The sequence below is a fragment of the Equus quagga genome, chromosome 4 (genome assembly GCF_021613505.1).
Source record: "Equus quagga isolate Etosha38 chromosome 4, UCLA_HA_Equagga_1.0, whole genome shotgun sequence".
Classification (NCBI taxonomy): domain Eukaryota; kingdom Metazoa; phylum Chordata; class Mammalia; order Perissodactyla; family Equidae; genus Equus; species Equus quagga.
This window is the reverse complement of record NC_060270.1, coordinates 51,624,853-51,646,535: the sequence shown is the minus strand read 5'-3', so window position 1 is coordinate 51,646,535 and position 21,683 is coordinate 51,624,853. Positions and strand designations below refer to the sequence as shown.

At 35.6% G+C, this 21,683-nt stretch overlaps 1 protein-coding gene across 10 annotated transcripts in view; it reads right to left on the bottom strand.

Annotated features, from left to right (window-relative positions):
• PDCD10 (programmed cell death 10) overlaps positions 1-21,683 on the bottom strand; it is a 41,419-nt gene that overhangs the window by 6,548 nt on the left and 13,188 nt on the right. For 6 of the 10 annotated variants that reach the window (XM_046659560.1, XM_046659558.1, XM_046659563.1 and 3 more), the window contains 4 exons: positions 17,334-17,544; positions 9,023-9,076; positions 4,425-4,542; positions 3,135-3,261 (listed from right to left, as the gene is read on the bottom strand). In XM_046659560.1, the coding sequence (XP_046515516.1) occupies positions 3,135-3,261; positions 4,425-4,542; positions 9,023-9,076; positions 17,334-17,429 (395 nt within the window). In that variant the 5' untranslated portion in view covers positions 17,430-17,544. The remainder of the gene's footprint in view (positions 1-3,134; positions 3,262-4,424; positions 4,543-9,022; positions 9,077-17,333; positions 17,545-21,683) is intronic. The other 4 variants (XM_046659567.1, XM_046659565.1, XM_046659566.1 and 1 more) reach the window with 1 other exon arrangement.

The window sequence follows — 21,683 nt, the reverse complement described above, 5'->3', positions numbered from 1 at the left end:
AATCGTGTCACCCCAATTAATATAATGAGCTTATGCCAACACTCTAAAAAGAAAGAAATTCCTATGCTGTATGTTTAGTTTGGTCTAGACTGGACACCTCTGGAAAAGCTGTTTTGAAGCCATCATGAAAACCAAACCCTAGTGAATTTTTGCCTATGAATATGCAAATACAGATTACAAAGAGTAAACAGATAAATGCATAGCTTTCTGGTCTATTAAATCATGAGTTTCCACTAGAAACCCATTAACTGGGATGTATCAGACCAAAAGAAAAGTGCTATTAATTAATTTTAGAAAGTATTTGCATAAGCCAGAAACATTCATTAATCAAAAGTACTTTTAAAAGATTTGTTTGCTGGATCATTCTTCCTAATCAACTCTATGGAGAAGAGGAAAAAAACCTTATTTCACAACGCTAGCATGTGCTATGAGTGTATGCTAGACACTCATGTGCACCATTTCTTTCAATTCTCATAACTATTACCCTCATCTTCACAGGTAGAAATGAGATCACAGCAGCTAAGCAACTTATCCAAGATCACAGGGCTAACGTCGGGATAAGATTCAAGCCCAGGTCTGCTAACAGAGACAGAAATACCTCGATATTTGTCAGCTACGGGAATCTCTGTTCTACTTTAACAGAACCTATAACATCACGCACAGTACTTGGTGTAGTAGGCATCTGATACATGCTTACTGAAAAATACTGCTGAAATAAATGAATGAAGAGGATACCTTAAATATGAGATATACCTTAACTACCTTAAATATGAGAAAGTAAAATTTTAAGGAAAAATAGTAACTGCACTGTATGTTGTGTCTGAAGAATAAGCCATTTTTTCTTTTAGTGCAATTTTATCCACTAATTTGTTAAACAATTAACAGTGGTAACAATATGTACTGAAATGTATCAATATATATCAGTGACACAAATAATTACACCTTAGCCAACTACACTAATTCAGACGCGGTTGAATTTTAGTCTCAGAAATAATACATATTATCAACAAACTTTCCATGGCAAATTATCCCTCCTAAAATGGTTAAGAAATAAATTTTAATGGCCAATTATCTTAGTTCAGTTTTGCTGAGTACACTCCACAAAACAGAACTGAAATATTACTACTGCACCATAAATGAGAGACGAGAGGCTAAATCAGCCTCTGTCTATGACTATGGACAAGACTCAAGCTCTTGACCTCAACTTCCTTATGATTAAAATGTGGCTGTTAATAATTTCAAACTGTTATCTCTCCAGAACCAAAATGGTTCAGCAGAGATGCCTCAGGGACTCCCCAGGGGAAAAAGAGGGTGTCAGGGCAGCAAGATGAGGGCCCTGGGCCTATCATTTCTACCCTAGCTTCAACCACAACACTGTTCTCCCTCTTACCTACTGGATTCTATACAAGATGTCCTTTATCACACTTCTTCCAAACAGCAGAAATGTTTTTTTCAAGCACTAGATTAGATCAATACTATGAATCTATGATTGGGAAGCAGCAGAGAAGGCCCTGGAGTCAGTCTGCTTGGGATCAAAGCAAGTTCTACCAATTTGCTAGCTCTGTGACCTTGTGAAAGTTACTTAATTTCTTATGCCTGAATTTCCTCATCTGTTACAGGGCGTTGTAATAAATTAATATATGTAAAGTGCTTTAAAAAGCGCTTAGCACATAAGTTCTATATAAGTGATTGCTATTATTATTAAGGTGACACATTCTATAACCCTCTACTATTTCAATGACCAGAAGCAAAATTTGCTGAAAATATTTTTAAAAGGTCAAATCTTCATAGAAATATAGCATAAATCATCAAAAAATATATGATTATTAAAACAAATCAAAACAATTAAATTATCTGAAAACTTTAGAAATAAGTTGTTTAAACAGCTGTGTTTGAGATCACTGACAATTTATCCTTTTACGGGCCAAACATGTTTACTTTACACCAAACTAAAAATAAAAATCCACAGTTGACTGTCTTCCTTCTTCACATATTAAAAATAGTTTCAAGGAAGCTGAGGCTTTCCAATAAAGGTAAATGTTTACCTTAGCGTTGGTCCCCCGTGACATGGATTTTAGATAGTCAATGAAAAGTCTTTTTCGTACTTTATGGTCCTCAATTAGATGACCAAAAAGAGGAGGATCACTCCTTGATAGCTGGATTCAGTACCCATCGTGAATCACTGTTTTCTAAATTGGGACATACTCCTCCCTCTATACCAAAATAGGTGCCCCAACTAGCTGAAAAATCATTTTGCAATGTGAATTACAAAAAATATTATTTCTGAGAGATGAATGTTAAAATTTATTTCAAGTGAGCCACCTTAAGTTCTTCAAAGAGACGATGCATGATGCAGCCTCTTCCAGAAAGACCTGTGCTAAATCAATCTTTCCTTTCTAGCAATTTCTACTTGTGGTTTCACCAAAAGGTACACTGATAGTGCCACTACAACTACTCCCAGCTTTCTGGGTTTTCTATCCATTGAGGCTGAATAAAATTATCAGCCTCTTTAGTATAAAAATACTCATCTAGAAATTATGTTTGGAGTGTCCCCCTCTTTCCTTCACCCTCCCACCCCTGAGGAGAGTGCCCCCGGTCTGAGAACGGCTCTAGGATGACCCTTCTTGATGCTGCTCACCAGCCAGGCCCCTGGCCCCTGCACATTCCCAGTCTTTTTTAACCTGTATCCCAAAGGCAAGGATTTGGAGGCTCACAACATGGTCAATATTGGAAAATGCTATTTATGCCCAAGAGTACCTTATTATCCTAATGACTTATGCAATTTCTGAAATAAAAACAAAACTGGTAGCCTTTGTTATCAATCTCTAATTTATCCAACTTCTCTACCCACTTTAATCTGATGTTTACATTTTTCCATTTTTTATATAGTTCAAACTATATTCCAGCTTATGTACACTTAATTCACTATTTTTAAACTAAACATTCTAAAAAATGTTACTGTATTCTGAAGGCAAATGCCACAGCTTAGAATAATAAAAATGTAGCATTGAAAATTTTCAAATTAGTATTAAATATTTCAATTTAATACTAATGTCATACCAAAAACTACATCTAGAATGAGCGGTTCCTTTGAAGTACCTTTAAGAAAAGAACCAAGACACAAAGTTGCTTACTTGATTGTCTGCAGAAACCTCACTCTGTCATTGATCTCATCAGGGATCTTACTGAGAATTTGTTTAAGTGCTCGTGCCTTCTCGTTCAGGTCCTGGAATTCTGGCTCTGGTCGTTCAATCATATACTCTGATAAAATAAATACATATAAAAAGCATCAGGCAATTCCCTACCAAATTCAGGTCTACAAATTCCCAATGTTAGTGAAGAGGGTGGTAGGGAGAGAAAGGCCAGATAATTAGGAAAGACAAGGTTGCAAAGCAGAATTCATGAGCTCACCCTAGTCCAGTAAGAATGTTAAGGCTCTCTCCAAGTAAAATATTAGAAGATGAAAGAGTAAACATTTTCAATTTGCGGTAAATGGAAACCCCATGAAATCTTAAAAAATATAAATAAGTAAAATTAAAAAGGGAGGTTTATCAGGCCTCTGAAGCTAAACTTTGCAAGGAAACCTTAAAGTAAGCAATGACATTTGTAAGAAATACAATGGCAAGATGTATCTGCCAATGGGGAAGATGAGTTTAATAAAACCTCTGGATTGAATATACAATGGCTCATTACATCAAAACCCCAAACAACCTAATAAAATCTTCAACATATTCTTGAAATCTAACTTAAAAACAAAAACACCACTATAAATCCAACACAAAGGTGGGGACCACAGAAGAGCAACTTTGAAAAGGACGTTCATCAGACCTGGCAGAGGCAAAAAGTTTCCTACCAGATTCACTGTAGGCCTGTAAACATTACAACCACCAATTCATCCATATAATGCGGCCTAACAGGCTGCAAATGCTCAGGTCTAGAATAATGAGGCAGACTTTCTTATAAGTTATGGAATCAGTTAAGAGACCTACTTTTGTTCTCCTTCAATCAACATAGGAAATTATATTTCCATGTCTTCCTGATTAGAGGGAAAGTAGCCACCAAATTTAAGTAAACCAGTTCTGATTATTTAAAAAAGCAAAAAATGGGAAAAGGAGCCAAATGGATGGTTATTGCATTGTTCTCTCAAATCTGTGCTTCAAAAAAAATATGCTATACTAAAGTTAAAAAAAAAAACTCATTACTTTCAAACTGCTATTTGCATAAAGTCAACACAAAATAGCAAGAACTACTCTTCTATTTTATATAGATTTTCTTCCCCACTATCATAACAATAAGAAGGAAGGAGAGGACGAGAAGCAGGAGAGGGAAGGAGGGGAAGGAGGAAAGCTCTTTGGTCAAACAATAAAGATTTGGAGGAAGTGCTTTTCAACAACAAGAAAATAAATGAGACTCTCTCTGATTACCTTCTACATCATCAGCTGCCATTCGAAGAAGTGACTCTGTGAAGTTAACTTCTACACTTTTTTTCTCTAAAATTTTCATAATGATGTCTTGTGTGAGTCCTGGATTTTCTTTTTCAGCCTATAAGAAAGAGAAAGCTAGTTTTGAAATACGGAAACTAAATCAGCATTTTAAAGCCAAAACTTCTTTGTTCAGAACCTGTTAAGAACTTCTTAATCTCTTCAATTTCTAACAGCAGAGGTCTTTGTACAGGTGTCGTGACGGCATTCACTTATGTTCTGTTAGAGCCTGTGCATCAGTAACTTCTTATTACAGCCATGGTCTCATTTTCCATTTGAATATAAAGTACTTCACGTTTCCTAATTCTCCTCTACACTCTCTTGCAATCAAACTAATAACAAAGATAGAAATAAAGATTATATATACTTTTGGTAATCCATCAATTACGCTTTTCAGTAGTTTAAATACACTGAGGATTTTTAGCTGTTTTTTATTAGCTAACATTTCAATTTGAGGATCAAGCAATAACATCTCACCAGTATTTTGCAGATTCTTTGCATTTATATTAACAGAACATCAGGAGAAACAAAAACAAAACCAAAAAACAGGATTTCTTTGCAGGTTTTAATGAAGCTATATAATCTCTTAACTATTTTCCCACACAATGATTCTCATTTCCTATTTTATTTCTGTAGCAAGAATATTTCCTTCACTAGTTCTCAGAACATCATTAATCCTTTCACTACCTCCTGAGCTTGTTTCACTAATGAGTTTCCATTGGTTCTGTGTTACTTACACTCCCTAGGGCACTAAAATCTTCTAGTCATTTCAAGACTGAACATATCGAGTTTTGAGTTTACCAAAGTTAATTTTCAGGTTTCGATTTTCCCCAGTAATTCTTTCTCACTTTCTTATTTTCTTAAAGTTTGTAAACACATTCTAGGTTTGCTTCTTTTAGGAAGCCTGCCAATTTCAATCATTATGCTGATGATTTCCTATGTTCTTTGCCCTGATATTAAAGAGCAAACAGAAGTACAATTTATGATCTTAATCAGATGGCAATCCTTTTGCTTCCTTCTGTGTCAAGCACATTTAACCTCTGCCTTTTCAATTCCATTCTGGCATCACTGCAGATCCAGCTCTTTTCTGTTCCTATTGCTCTTTGCATTCTAACATCTTGTTTCTCATTAGATTTCAAATATCAAAAACTCAAAGGTTGTCAAATGAAATGGGAAAAGAAAATATACACATTTATCTCAATTCTGGGATCATTTTAACTGCTGTCAAATGCTATCAAGGGAACTCATCTTGATAGATGATTAATAACAATAAAGTGTGTCCTACTGAATTCCATTTCTTTTGTAACCTGTTTTGATTTTTCCTTCGATGAATATATTTAAGATAGAATCTAATTTTACAACAATAAGAGTTCCCTTTAAAAGAACAGTTGTACAAGTACCGCTTAAGATGCTGTCAACATTATTAATTTGGTGAACTGCCACAAAATTACATATAATACACTATTTAAATAAGCCAGTATTTGGTAACAGTGGTTTATCTTCCCTAAGTAGCATTAAATCTACCTACACAACACATCATCTTAGGAAGCAGGGGAACATTCTCTATGTGCTTCCAGAGAATGCCAGCAGAGAAATACTATCTCTCTGATTAAGTTAAAATAAAGTGCTGAAGGCCTGAGAACAAAGATTTTAATACCAAGTTGGTCTGGTGCCCCAAAACGTCAAAGCTGGAGCATTCCAGACATCTCACAGAGGTCCCTACCTTTCCCAGTTCACAGTGTTCTCATTGCCAAAGGAAATACCTAACAGTGCTATGTATTAAGTAGTTAGGTTCAAACAACTTAATAAGTACTTATGTCTGAACAACCTAGTAGCCTTTAAAAAATACATAAATTGAAAGAAAAATATTTTATTTCATTATTAAATAGCCATGATTACTTATATTAATGAGATGTATGTACCTGTTGAACACTGCACAATTTCTCAAATGTTGGAATTAGACTGGACCCTTCCACCCTCATTTCCTATTGTACATTGATTTTCTTGTGGTACTTGCTTCTTATCACAGTGACAGCCAAAAGTTCAGTTTCACAAAAATATGACATCATTGAGAGGAATACAGCCCAATCTAATATGTTGAAACTGCAAACTGCCTCAAGCTGGTAGTTCTCAACCAGATGTTGAGTATCAGAGTGTTCCTTCAAAATTTTAAAATATCTCATGACACCCCTCTGAGTTTGCTGTGTGGCCACAGTGTGCACACATTTGGGAACACTATTCTTAGTATCTTCTGGCTGAGGTCCTAGTTAAGCTACTTTTTATTGTAAATGCCTTAAATTTACCCAGTAACTCTGATGGACAAAATAAATAGATCTGCCCTTAAATCAGAGCCTTAACTATCTGTACCTCCAGGTTTTCCCTAGAACAAAACCTTGAACTCTTTGGGTGTCCAATGTTTACGAAGAATCCAGCTGTGAGAGAAAACTCTCCCCGAGGATGGTAACATCCAGTCTGTGGATCAGTGACTCCCCACAACACAACCTATCAGAACCTCCCGGAGGGAAGGAATCGACAGCAGACCAGATACCCGGAAAGATAATATTCATCAGTATTATTTTATCTTGGAAAAAGAGTATTGTAATCCTTTTTCTCTAAATAACCAAAAGAGATATTAAAGCTTGATAAATATCACTGTTCTTGTGGAGCAAGAACTAGAAATATGGATATGTATGAATATATATGGATATATGGCTGGGTGAGGTTTTTCAATCTATTCCAAATATGTTAAAATTTAAACCATACAAAAATCTTCATCTTTTTATTGCATTCCCTCCTTTAATTTCACTTGAAATTTAACCAATATGATAAGTAAGAATAAATCAATGCAAAATTGACTAATATGTCTTCCTCCAAAATAACTTTCAGTATCCCCAATTAACAATCAGTGCCATGGATAATAAAATTTATCTACATATCAAACCAGGTCTCCTGGCCACATACTTTAAACACACAGTTTTCTTTTTAATTGTACTCTAGTGTTAAAACATCAGCTTACATATGAAGATATTCCAAGAAAAAGCTTCACAAAATTCATTATTTTCTCTCTTTTATGAATATCACTGACTATACCATCTACTGCTTCAGATAGGGTCCCCTTTATGAGGACACCCAGAAGTTATTTCTCTCTCTTCTGGGTATCAGGAAAGCTAAAAAACTGACTTTTGTCTTATTGATAGTACATTGTGCAACAGGTCACTTTTCCTTCTTTTCTTTGGCCACAAAGATGCTTAAAATAGTTCCTATCATGCCTCTCATGACCCCACACCACACTGATGCTCAAAGAAGGAAAGAAAAAAAATCTGCTTATGGTGTTGCTTTGTTGATTCTCTTCATGAACCCAGTGATTTGGAAGGACGTATTTTAATGAAGGTAGCATGTATGGATATACAGGCACTGTATTTTAGAGTATCAAACACATCAAAATAGCTCTAATCCGACATATAGAATATAATTTCGTGTGGTGAGATAAGAGAACTGTCTAGTGACGTTATCTATGCTACCAGTTAAGAGTGGTATCAGTAAACTAATCTTTGCCATAAAAAGAAATCAAGCTGGATAGATTTATAGCTTCAACTCCAATGAAACTCAACCATAAATTTATTCTACATTTAAACATTAAAATACTTTACCTGAAATACAAATTGTTTTAGCTATTGATGGGAGCAAACAAACAAAACGTAAACGAAAATTAAAGTTTTGGGCATCCTGATATGTATTTTGGGGGAACAGGGGATGGGATGACACGGGATGGATAAAGTTTTATACAAAATATCAGCCTATGTAATTTCAAATTTTCTAGTAGCCACATTCAAAAAGTAAAAAAAAAAAAAAAAAAAAACCACAAATTATTTTATGAGCACATCCAAAATATTATCTTTAACATGTAACCAATATAAAATACCTATTACTGACTTACTGTGCATACTTTTTCTTGTACTAAGTCTTCCAAATTTGGTGTGTACTTTATACTTGGAGTACAACTCAACTCAAACTAGCCATATTTTAAGTGCTCAACAGCAACATGTGGCTAATGATTATCGACTGAATACCTCAGGTCTAGAGACAACGAAAAAATTCATTCTAAATGACTTCGCTGTATATTCTCAAAGTAGCCTTAATCTGACGTAAAGAGGTCTTAAGTTTCCCACTCAAAAACACTGTTTTACACTTATGTTCTACAGTTAAACAATATGAAGAGCGTCTTTTCAAGCTATAACCTCACAAGTTTTAACAAGTCAAATAAAAAAGAATGCAAAAAGATACTTTAAAACTAAAGAGACAATACGCTGAAGAAATCAGTTTCAAAAGCACAAAGTGACAAAAAGATGAATACTAAGGAACTGCAGTTGTTCCAGCTCACTTTTTGGAAGTGGTGTAAGCTTCACAGAGTAGGCTAAAACAGGCACAAGATGGCTGAAAAGGTTTCCACTAAAAGGAAATAAACTGGTAATTATCACATGGTATTTAGATTTATATACAACATACATTTTAATCATCAAAATAAATTATTTGTGCCTCACCTTAATGAAAGCTGCTCTCAGCGTCTGAGCTGCAGACAGATTTACTCGTTCTAGCTGCAATAAAAATTTTAAATCATTATTAATATCAATTTTCTGGGAAAAAGCACATTTCTGATATTCCATTCTGTAGTAATCACACTGACCAATCCATCACTCAATTAACAAAAATACTCGCTAATGATTCTAAATCACCATAATTCTTCAAACAGACAAGCTATATAAAATTTTCATTAGAAACCATGAAAAATTAAGGTGAGCATATCAGTTATTTATTTCTTTTTTAAAAAAATAAGACACACTCTACCTTAAAGGTAGATTTAAGATAAGCACAGAATACAAAATAATATAAGTCCCTATAGAAAAAAATAAACATATTTACTTGAATTATTGAAAATAGGGAAGGTTCAAGATTAACTCTCAATGCTCTGTTGCAAATACATAGCAAATTGTGTGTGTGTGTGTGTGTGTGTGTGTATTGAATATAAAGTGGCCAACATAAAGAAAACATTCATTATTTAAAATTCTTTGTATGTACTACCTTATTCCTTTTTAATTCTTTTTCAATCGCTCAGCCAGGGATGAAGCCGAGATTAATCTATTTTATTAATTAGCAAATAGGACTTATTAAGTAAAGATCTGTTCGATACTCAGTTGAAGACTGTGTGTCATCTGGCTTTCAGAGATGCTTATATCTGTTCTCTATTTTATCAGGATTAAAAAATGGTTACCTAGAATACTGAATCAAAAGTTCAACCCAAATGATTTTAATTTTTATATCAAATATGTCAGATTTACAATTTTGAAAGACAAGCGTCCTTATTAGATACTTTATAAAATTCATTTTTCAATGAGCCAAAGGAAACAATTTCATAAAAACAACCCTATTTGTTGAAGAATTAACTGCTAGGCTTCAAATAACTTAGCTTCAGTTAAATTTAGGTATCTTTAGTCCCTAAGGATTGGGCCAGTTAACTCAATAAAATTCAATGCATATATTTTTTATTTGGGACAACTTTAAATGCTCACAAACAATGTAACCATTCTTAATTTTTATGCAAGTAGACTATTTCTACAAAAAGCTTATGAACATATATCACATTATGCAATCAATATTCCTTTCAATCTCTTGAGGCAATGAAAATGTAAGTTCTCCTTTATAAATGACATATATACACATATACATATCTACAGAACCTCCAACACTTTAAATCAACTTATTTTCAAAACAAGACAGAAATGTCAAGAACTTTATCTCCCTACGAGTTATTCACCTTAAGTATAAGGCAAAAGGAACAAAATCTGCCGAGATAAATAATTTATCTCCAAAAATAAACAATGGACCATTTAATTTAGTATTTAAGTTGGCATCTACAAATCTTGTAAAATTTAACATTGTCTTAGTAGGTAAAATGGGAGACACCAGGGGAGCAGGTAGACAAACACAGCAAAAAAGCAACTACATAAGTTTATAAACTTAATGAAGGTTTGTTTCCAAAAATGAAAAATTCTCTTCTTCCAGGAAATTTGTTTAATTTTATGACTACTACTGAAGACTAAAATAACAATACAGTCCTTCTGATCTAAGTTCTCGCTGTGCAAGGGAAGCAGACGCAGACAGACAGGATCAATGTTCCCACCCTGATAGGAACCATTTCCTTATTTGGGCGTAGCCCACACTCGGACCTCTTTCAACAAGTCAAAGGTCTGAGTCCCATGTGTGCCTTCCTTTGAGTATCAGCATTATTAAGCCACTCGGTACCGTGGACTGGTATGCGAAAGGGTCAAGGCAAGTAAGAGAAGCCCAGAAAAGGCAGGGAGGAACTAATAAAATTAGCCAAGATGGACACCAATACGTCTAGAATTCTAGATTAAGTTTACAAACGTCTATCTTAGAAAGATAGGTCAGACGTTAATATAAATCAAAACTTTGAGGTGTGAAGCACCTCACCAGAACTCTGCTGGGAGTCATTTGGGGATACATTACATGCCCACACATCTTGCAATAAAGCCACTGGGCTTTAGTACTCTTAAGGCATCCACCTTGCCCAGCAACTACCAGGCATATAGGCACATACATATTTTCTGAATTGAACTTAATCTCTCATCCAAAAATTTATCTAAATTGTTCTGGAATCTATTTATAACTTCAGCCTGTAATACTCAGGTAGCAAGACATGTTTTATCTTCCCTATTAAAAAGTGCGTCTATTTTAGGCCTCTCACTTGTGATACGATTTAATAATAAAATCATGTTCATCTTACTAGTACCTTTCATGACAAAATCAGGTTCTGGTAATATCCTAATAACAGATACCATTTAGTAAGCACCTCTTTTTTATTATATAGAGTATTTTTACATAGTATCTCTAACGTTCACAATCAATCTGTAACTAGCTATCATCTCCATTTTACAGAGGAAGAAACTGAGTTTGCATAAATTTACCCAAGGTTAAACAGTTAGTAGGTACAGACCCAGTATTCATACCAGATCTGCTGGCTCCAACACCCATGCCCAAGCCACCAACGCCACCCTGCCTCCCTGTACTCACCATTTCCAGATCCGAGTCTACCCCAGAACTGAATCCCTTCAACTACTTAAGAACCAACAAATTCTTGAGTTTCTACCACGTGTAAGGAAATCAGTGTGAGAGATACAAAGAAATAGACTGCAGTCCTGGAACCCCAGCGGCTCAATTTAAGTAAGCAGTCAAACGGAAACTGATGGGATTACTGTCAGCTGAGGGAGAAAGCAAAGTCTCGATGAAGATGAGATTTGAACTAGTCCTTAAAGAGTGTGGCCTCGTAAAATCCTTGTCCTTGGCAGTTCACCCCCCTAGGGTTTCTTTAGGGTTGGTAACACATGGGGGCATAATGATCTTATGTAATTTTAGAAGAGAAAAGAATTTCTATTTTGTTTCCAATACTTTTAGAGTCTGGCATTATTCTAGCTTTTGTGATAACAGTCTTTGGCTATGGTATCTTTAAAGAGCCAGCACAATCAGTTTTTAGTAGTACTTGATAGTGTAGACACCATATTTTGAGTCCAGAAAAGGAGGAGGGAACATAAGATTACACTTTGCATTAACGGATATCGGGACAAGGAGAGGCACTCCTTGGGCCTCCACCGTAAAGGACTCCCATGTCACCAGTAAGAGAAGGGAAAAGAAGAGATCAGAGTAAGAGGAAAGGGTACTAACATCTCATCTCACCTAAAAGAGAAGGAAAAGTGCAGGCTGAAGCACATTTGGCGGGAAATGATAAGCTGGGTGAGCCTAACATTAGGTCTCGCCCCAGCCTCACGTTCTGCCTGCTCGCAGTTTTGTGACCCTTCCTACAACTGCTTGATAGCTTTTGAGAGCACTTATTATTAACTGCAAATGTGTCCAATTTAATTCTCTGAATCATTTATAAAATATTTTAAGAGCTTACAGATAATTTTGATTCCATAGAGAGCTCCTTTTTATACTGTTCCCTCCAGAAGTATCAATTCATTACTATACGTTATTTTCTAGTATCAAGAGTTTCTTTAACCAATAATCTAAAAAAGAAATCCATTTAACCCTTTGGTTGCTAAGAGTCCTGCATAAAATCTTTTGAAAGTTTTTTTTTTAAGGTCAAAATAATTAGGTTAGTTGGTTCTGAATGTCTACGAATCTTGCTTCCTCAAGTCAGGCACGAGGTCCCCATGCTGACATCCCTCACCACCCCCACAAAAGTTACTGATACTATTCTTTAAAAGGAATTAAATTGGGCCAAGTCACGAGAATAAAAACTCCATATACACCTCTAATAATTCAAATGAGAATGAGGTGAGTCAGGTCAAAAAACAGAAAATGCCAGAAGAATGCCAGAAGTAGACGGAATCGAGAGGCCATCTCTTAGCTTTTGTGCTGCTGCAGAGAAGGCAAATGCGATCATCTGTGTTTTGTACATATTAAGTTCAATAAATGTTTCTAAAAGAATCAGTTCCTGGGGTTGCCAGCTGCCTTGCAAAAAAGGTTAAGCAGAACCACCTACCTAGTATAAACACTTTGCATTAAAACACTGCCTAAAAGTATGCAAAACTCTAGGATATGATTATAATTTTGTCAGAAAACTACGTGAGAGACTCCTTAACAATAACAGCTAACACTTACTACATGCCTGGTACTATTCTACACTACAGATACTATTATACACATTATACATAGACATTATATATATATATTATACATACACATATACTACTATACTATTGTATAGCACTACAATGTATTAACTCTATTTCACAGAGTTGTGACAATTAAGTATATTATTGTTATCCTCATTTCACAGATAAGGCAACTAAGATTACATAGCCTAGTAAGTGGCAGAGCAGCAATTTAAACACAAAATATTAACTATGATAGCCTCTGGATGGTGGGATTGCAGGTGAAACCCATGCCTTCATTGTGGGAAGTATGTTTATTATGCTCAAAATTTGGAGTTTGATTTTTTTTTCAATAGGACTGAAAAGTATAGGTGGGTAGGTAAAGTTGAAGAAGTATTCCCAGGTTTCATTTGCTTCCTGGGAAAAATTAAGAGTTGCATATTCTGCTGAGAGTTGGCAGAAACAGCTGCTTCGGATGCTTCTGAATAGAATGATACTAATTACTTCTTCAGAAGTACCATTTTTGTGTGATTTACTAACAAACAAGCATATAAACCTCCAGTGATGTAAAACTCATACTCGGTTGCAGAACTGTTTATTTCTGTCTCAAAATACAAGTTTCTTTAGAAATTATATTTCACTTTAAAACAACTCCTCTAAAAAGTCATAGGAATAGAAGATACATGGTATATCTTTTCCTGGAATAAAGAAGTGAACCATACGGCTCTACTCCTCCATATACAAAGAATCAGTAAAAAATAATACAGTACATGAGAAGCTGATCTAAGACTTGACATGAGGTTTCTATAAACTCATTCCACAGTGCAACCAGGAGACCTATTTCACAGTACATTTACAACACATGCAATATACTTGGACTCTGAACTCTGCGCAGCTGATTAAACAAGAATCCTACTCCTTCTCAGCTGTCTTGGCATAGCTTCATTAAGTTTAGCAAGCATCAAGCTCCCAGAATGCCATAAATAACTTTGCCGTGTGAGCTAGAGTAACAGTACTAAAATTTCCCCAGGTGTAAAGATGTCCTACTACCTAAAAATCTGTTCGACTAGATGACTTCTAGACTACCACTGTTACTATTACAGACGTAATATTAAGGTGAGAATGCATAAGCTTTTTAACTCTTACAATAGATTATGGACAAAATTTAGTAAATCATTTAGCTTCAGAGTACAATGGTCAACCATCCTGTGGCGCTATTTTCTGTAAGATTAATTTGACAACCATTTTATCTTTAAATCTGCATAGCACAGAAAAACAGAGCCAAACTAAGCTCTAATTTCCCCATTAGTAGATTTATAGAAGAATCCATGTTTGAACTATACTTAAATATTAATGTTTAACTGGTTACGTATCTTATTTAAGACGTTACATTAATACACTGGAATGTCAGAGAATAATGCTAGTATGTTATTCTTTTTAACCAAACACCGCATTTGAAGGCACAATAATTATTTTACTCCATGCCTAAATCAGGTTCCCAGATTTCGTCTCTATCAAAGAGAAGACCTACTACCACTACTATTCCTAAAGGCTTGTTATCTTTGAACACTCATTTTTAAAGACGTGACAGAAATGGTTCAACAAAAGCTTGATACCATGATGTCAGATCAGTAAATTCAATTTGAGAATCAGACTGACAATTTGACATAGCACCTCTCAGTCTGCCACATCCAGCTATTTTATTTTCAAATTTCACTTCTAACAATTAGTTCTTGAACCAACTATGAATCATTTGGCAACATGTTCTAATTCTGGGCTCATTAACCTACCTATGTTTTCAGATCTCATCTGGAGAGAATCACTGCCTTTATTTCTAAAACAAATTTACTAGTCCGTTCACAGCCATTTCTTTTTCTTTCAGGTTAATTTTTCTTACATGTGAATAAATTAGGAAAGGTCTATCAATATTAATCGCCACAGTTCACTTGATCAGAATCCCACATCTTATATAACTGTTTTCCAAAGTCAAGATTCAAATAAAATCTGTTTTCCATACACAGAAAAAGGTCACTCAAACTGCTGACAAGAAGCTGCTTTCATTCCTCTTCCTTAACTGAAGGACCAAACTGAAGCTCTGCAATATAAACTGCCCTCCCTTCAGGGAAACACTGAAAATACCAGAGAAAGATAGAATATGCCCCCAAACAACTTGGCCCAATAGCCTAGAGAGTTAGCTATAGACATGAAAAGAGGGAGCACCTCTGGGTGCAACTGTCACCATGGTTCCTGAGGGACCTGAGAAGTGCTGACACCAATCATCAAGATGGGTTCCTCTAGTTTTCAGTAACTGTCTCCTTACCTCACAGCTGGTACAAGGATAATTTTATCTGCTTAAACGTGTGTGTTCCCTAAGCTTCTTGAGAAGAAGTATCTTGCCTGTTTCTTCTCTGCATCTCCAGACACTAGCAGAGCACTCAGCAAAAAAATGGCTGGCATTTTGTATATATTGACCAAAAAGAACTGAAGCACTTGCTTCCAACAATAACTGTAGTCTTGCAATGATTACGTAAAGTATTAGAACAAAATGGTGGAATTAATTACTGGAGTGCTGGCTACAGCTGCCAGAGATGGGTATAACCATTGCTAATAGAGTGCCTCCAATGCTAGCATGGTAGCACTATAATAGAGAAGGTTTTTCAAAAGATGCCACCCACCTGCTTCCACTTTAGTAACAAAAATTCTAAATTTCCCAAGCTTCTCTGCAGCTAGGTGCAGTCATAACTCTACGTTCTTGCCAATGAGATGTAAACGGAAGTCTTCTGTAGACTTTCAAAAAGGTTAACGTAAGGAAGCTGAAGCAGCTGGAAGTGACACTCCACCCCTGCTCCATTTTTTTGTCCCTTCCAGACAACAATTTAGGACACAATGGATGGAGCTTCAGCAACCATGCCACATGAAGTGACCCTGATAATGCAGCAGATAGGACCCTGAGTTCTGATGATATTGAGCCATACTACTACCAGCCCTGGACCACTTACCTTCAGAATTTTTTATGTAAGAGAAATAAACTTTTACCCAAGTCACTGTTTTGAGTTTTCTTTTATGGTCACTGAATCTAACGCTATTTGATAGTGTCTGACATTCCAAAATGCATGCTTGAAATGGCAACTAAGTCTGTGGTTTTCAAGTTGAAGAAAATGCATCACTCTCTACTGTCTCCAAGACTTAGGACCATAAAATACATCAAATACAATATTATTAAACCTAACAACGAAATGGTTTTGAAACCCAGACTATTGCTCTAATATAAATATTTTATAAAAGGGAGAAAAAAATCATTGGAAATGGTGAGGGCTTTCAGGCTACAGTAACAATAAGGTTAATGGTGTTGATAGCTTTATAATTAGTTAGATTAATAAAATGGCAAAAAAGAAAAAAACCTAATTAAATAGACAAAAAGGCTAAAGCCACTGAATTTGGAGTCCTAGATTTTCATCCTAAGTAATTTCAGAAAAATGATTTCATGTATCAGGACCTCAATTCACCATTAAAAGGAGGGAAGTGATTAAATTATCTCTAAGGAAATCCCAGCTCTAGAATTCTCTACACACCTTAGCATATTAATATTATAAGAAAAAACAAAAATGTATTGATAGAACTAAGTCCTAGAAAATTCCTCAAATTAAAAAGCAACTATATCTTCTCCAGATACTAAAGCAATGCTATCTTACATTTATCAGTCAAAATATGTTTTGTTGCTACTGACTCTTACTCACAAAATTTTTATCCTATTCTTCTGGCCACCTAAAATGTGCTTATCACCAGCTCTTCAACTGTCTAGCTTTTATTTATCTCTTTCAGATCTTAGTATATATGTCTTATCTTCAGTAAGGGCTGTCCTGACTCATAAAATAGGCCCCACTTGCTATTTTATTTAACACAGTAATTTTTTATCTTCATTGCACTTATCACAATTTTTCATCTATATAATTACTTGTATTCTTTTGTTCAATGTCTCTCTCTTCCTCTATAGTGAAACCTCCAGAGGGAGAGCAATGTATCTGGGTTTTCTTCCCACTGTTTTATGTCCAGGCCTGGCACAATGCCTAATACGAGATGAAGTTCATTTATAAATATTTGTTATATGAAGGAACAAACATGAATCAATGAGGCAGGCATTAAGAATTGCAGAGATCATATGAGAAAATGTTTACCCACTTACCTCATTAAACACAGGATACATGACTGCATAGAGGGGCATAGAAACCATGGAAGTGGTCTCAGCTTCATTCTTCATCTCTTCCATTGTCATCCTCATTCAAAAGCCAACTACAGAAGAAAAAGCAGTGCTAAAATGCAGAGGAATCTTCATTCACCGCAGTATTTCCTCTCTTTTTTGTGATAAAAGAATAGGGCACAAAACATATACTGACCTGGTTAAAGGGGAAGAAATCAGAGATTTACCATTATTAAAGGGAAACTACAAATGCAAATAATTTTCTTTTCCAAAGTAGGGTCCCTATCTTACAACAAGCTAATTTGTTAATATATCTTACTTGTGAAGGCAACCCTGGTCAGCGAGACATCTCTCTTTTCCTCTTCAGACTCAAGAATTGCCCTTTCTTACAGCTAATCTCCCTCATTATGTACTACTTCACAAAGCAGTGACTCACAAACCCACCCAGCCTGAACACAGTGGTCTCATGGAGCACCACAGATTAATGATGTATCTAATTCCATCATATACAACCTAAGAAAAAGTATCAAGAAGCATACTTAAAGCATTTATATGTAATATAAAATGAAAACTATGAAATGTATGATAAATAAGTATAGAGAAAACCAAATTAAAGAATTAAGATGTTTAACATTTTCATTAAAATCTTTTTGCTAATTGTTCATTGACTTTTGTCACCTAAAAATAACAACAAAAACATAGCAAGCACCAAAGTTTTAAGACAAATCTTAAAACCAGGAAAATTCTACCAAGTGTGGTCTACTTGGGAAAAAATTATGTTACTTAATTTTAACAGTGGTACTTTTTGAATCTTTGTCCAAATCTGACACAAAAATTAAGTAGAGAAATTTTGCCTTGAGGAGTTGAGGAAATGTGTTGGTTTTTACAGAAATCAACTGCATTTATTTCCTCTGCTAGGCTAAAAAATGAACCTAATTATAAAGTGAAGGAATAACAGTAGTGCCATAGCTATATATTAAACAATATGTATTAATAAATGTAAAAACGCCATCAATTTTTGAATAATTTCTACCATTTGTGAAGCATTTTCAGATTATAAAACATTTTTCACATGCATTTAGTCCTCATGATTAACTTAATTTAGACTGTCATTTTAATTTTACAGATGAAAATGTAGGCTCGGAGATGATAAATAACTTGCCCAAGATCACACGTGCAGAGGCCCAAGATTTGATCCCAGTCCTCTGAATCCAGATGACACTTACACATTGAAAACCAAATGAAGTAGAAGCAAAGAACCCAGCTTACCTACCCAAGAAAATCCCCAGAAGGTATTCCTTCACCGAATAAATGCATGCTAAGCACTTATTACATGCAAGATGCAGTGGAGCTTGAATAACATGTAGTCCTAATCATTAAAAATGTATCTGGGCCTGGGGCCAGCCTGGTGGCACAGCGGTTAAGTTCACATGTTCTGCTTTGGCAGCCCAGGGTTCACCAGTTCAGATCCCGGGTACAAACCTACACATGGCTTGTGATGCCATGCCATGGCAGATGTCCCACATATAAAGGAGAGGAAGATGGGAATGGCTGTTAGCTCAGGGCCAGTCTTCCTCAGCAAAAAAGGGAGGATTGGTGGCAGATGTCAGCCCAGGGCTAATCTTCCTCAAAAAAGAAAAAAAAATGTATCTGGGCCCAATTGTGGAAGATCTAAGCAGTCTGAAAGATACAATCAAAGGTCTGGAGTACTTACAGCTTCACAAAGCTCCAATAACCTGTCCCATTTGAGAAATGCTTACAATCCCTTCCATATGATAACCAGTGAAGGGAACTCAACACCTACTGAAATCATTTAGTCCCATTTCTGGCAGTTCTAAAAACGGAAAGTTTTCCGTTTCTGAGCTGCAATCTGCTCCTGGACTTCATAAACAACAACAAAAAGGCCAATTCCTCAATTTTACCCTATAGGACCACTACCCATTCAGACCATTGATTTAAGTAGATGGCTTTGGTCCTAGCTTAAGGATAGAATGCAGGAACAGAAGTTAAAGGCAGAGAAAACTTAAAAGACCTAGTATATCTATATGAGATCAACAGGACCTGAATAGTGAGCAAGAGGAAGTAGGTAAATATCAATTGTGGCCCTGCTGCTCCTTTTTCAGCATACTCGTTGAGCGTCAAGTCTTGACCTTGTCAGGAAATCAAATAACTTTTTTTTAAGTTGTTGTCCATGCTTGGGAGCATTTAAAACCACCTTCTCTCTTTGAAACACCTGGTTTTTGTGATGCTTGCTCTCTGCTCCAGTTCTGCCACAGCAGTACAGCATCCTGACTTCTCCCCTGTGTGATAATCACAACTGTTCATTCCTTTCCTTCCACAGCTCCATGAGGTCAGAGATTGTCTTGTTCACTGCTCTGTATTTAGTACCAGGCCTAATACTGTATAGGTAATGAATAAACATTTATGAAATAAACAAATGATTTTTTTTTCTGTCACCCAATGAAATAGTCTTTAAGTTCCGCTGTTGGCCCGTTTTCTTCTATTTCTCACTTGCTTTTTCCATTGATACCGATGCTATTACTCCCTATACTGTGCATCCACTGTCCATCATTTTTATTTTGACTAGTATCATTGCATTTCAGCTCTTCTCTGTTCCAAGCTTATTATAAAAAGGTATTCACAACTTATTTCTAAGTGGAAAAGTAGATTACCAAATGGCCTATGAATGTCAAAGGACAACCTGCAATTACTCTGCTACCTAAAGAGCAAGGGTCAGTTGAGCTGAGCAAGGGCTGAGGCCCTGCCCCTTGAAGAAGGTTCCTTCCTTTCAGGATGGGTGTGGCCAGGCCCTGAGCAGCCAGGCAGCATATTAACAAAGTTTCAGCCCTCTAAGCAATACTGGTTTCTGGGGTGAGTGCTGATCATGCATGCGTAGCCAACTGAAGATTACTGACTCCAAATCCCAAATCTGAAAAGGCCTTAAAAAGTCACCTCATCCACCATCTAGTACAATAGAAGCCAAAGTCTTAAAAAGGACTTGCCCATGATTACAACTGCTAGCTAATCATAAATAATAAAAATTTAATGTGGGTATGGCGGTAACATAGCAAGAACTACTTTGCTTCCCATTTCAAACGTGCTGCTTTGGGGAAAAGTTTTCATTTCAAAGTAAGCCTTGTTTCTTGAGCAGTTAGCATCCACAGAATTTTAAAAAAACAAGAACCAGAACTACAGATCCTAATAACTTAGAAAAAGGTATACTCTTATTTAAACAAATTTTTCTTCAGAATACCCTTTGAGATATGGGGATACCAAAACAAACAGAATATAAACAACCTTGTTATTTATACTTTTCCCCTTATTTCCTTGAAAGTTCAAAATAGCACTGCTAATTTCTAACACAAGATGAATTAGTTTCAAATATCTTCCTGGGCTTAAGACGATTATTATTTGTTTAGAAAGAGGCGGCAACAAAAATAGGTTCTTGGTCATTCTACTGCCAACTCTCTGTCATAGGAGTTTCTGCTCCGTCCTGCACAACCAACCAACAGGAGTCTGTTCGTTCAAAGAGTCAGGCAGCATATCTCAAGGCTCAGAATCAGCATTTCCTGAAACAGCCTCATTCTACTCCATCTGGGGCACGAGATAACTCTAGAGCCAAAGCAATTTACTCACAAATAAAATGAGTGGACAAACGGAAGTCTTGGAACTGATATATGCAGTTTTTGGGAGAAAAAGAAGCTTCCTGTGTAAAGTAAATTCTATACTTAAAACGTTCACAGGCATGTCCATTTGTCTTGTTTTCCTCTATAGTCAAATCTAGTACTTAGCTCCCTTACTCGATCCTAAATTCTTATAATTTCTTTAATTTCCCACCCTAAAGAGGGGAAGTTAGTTTGTTGTTGTTGTTCCATGGATGGATATATATATATATAGATGTATGTATGTTGGATCTCCAATCTGTCCATGAACATTTAGCTAAAAGAAGTTTATTCATTTTAGCAGTAAGTAGAATCCATGTGTTTACATTACTAAGTTTCTTTTTCCCATGAGAGACACTGGAGTCACTATATCATGTACATAGTAGGCACTTAATAAATGTTTCTCAGATGATAAATTAATGAGATAAGAGACGGGCAATATGTAAGCTGAATCAGTCTTACTAATACTTTTCAAATGTCAAGTCTAGCAAAACAAAAACAAACACATAAATCTAATTCTACTAACAAAGTCTGGAGCCACATTTACCAGTTTTTACTTCTTTTTGCTATCTCAAGCTCTTCCTACTATAGTAAGCTAAGAGAATATGAGCATCAGATGATTGCAAATAAAATCAGAATTCCAGCAGAAATTTACATGAAAACCAAATAAAAC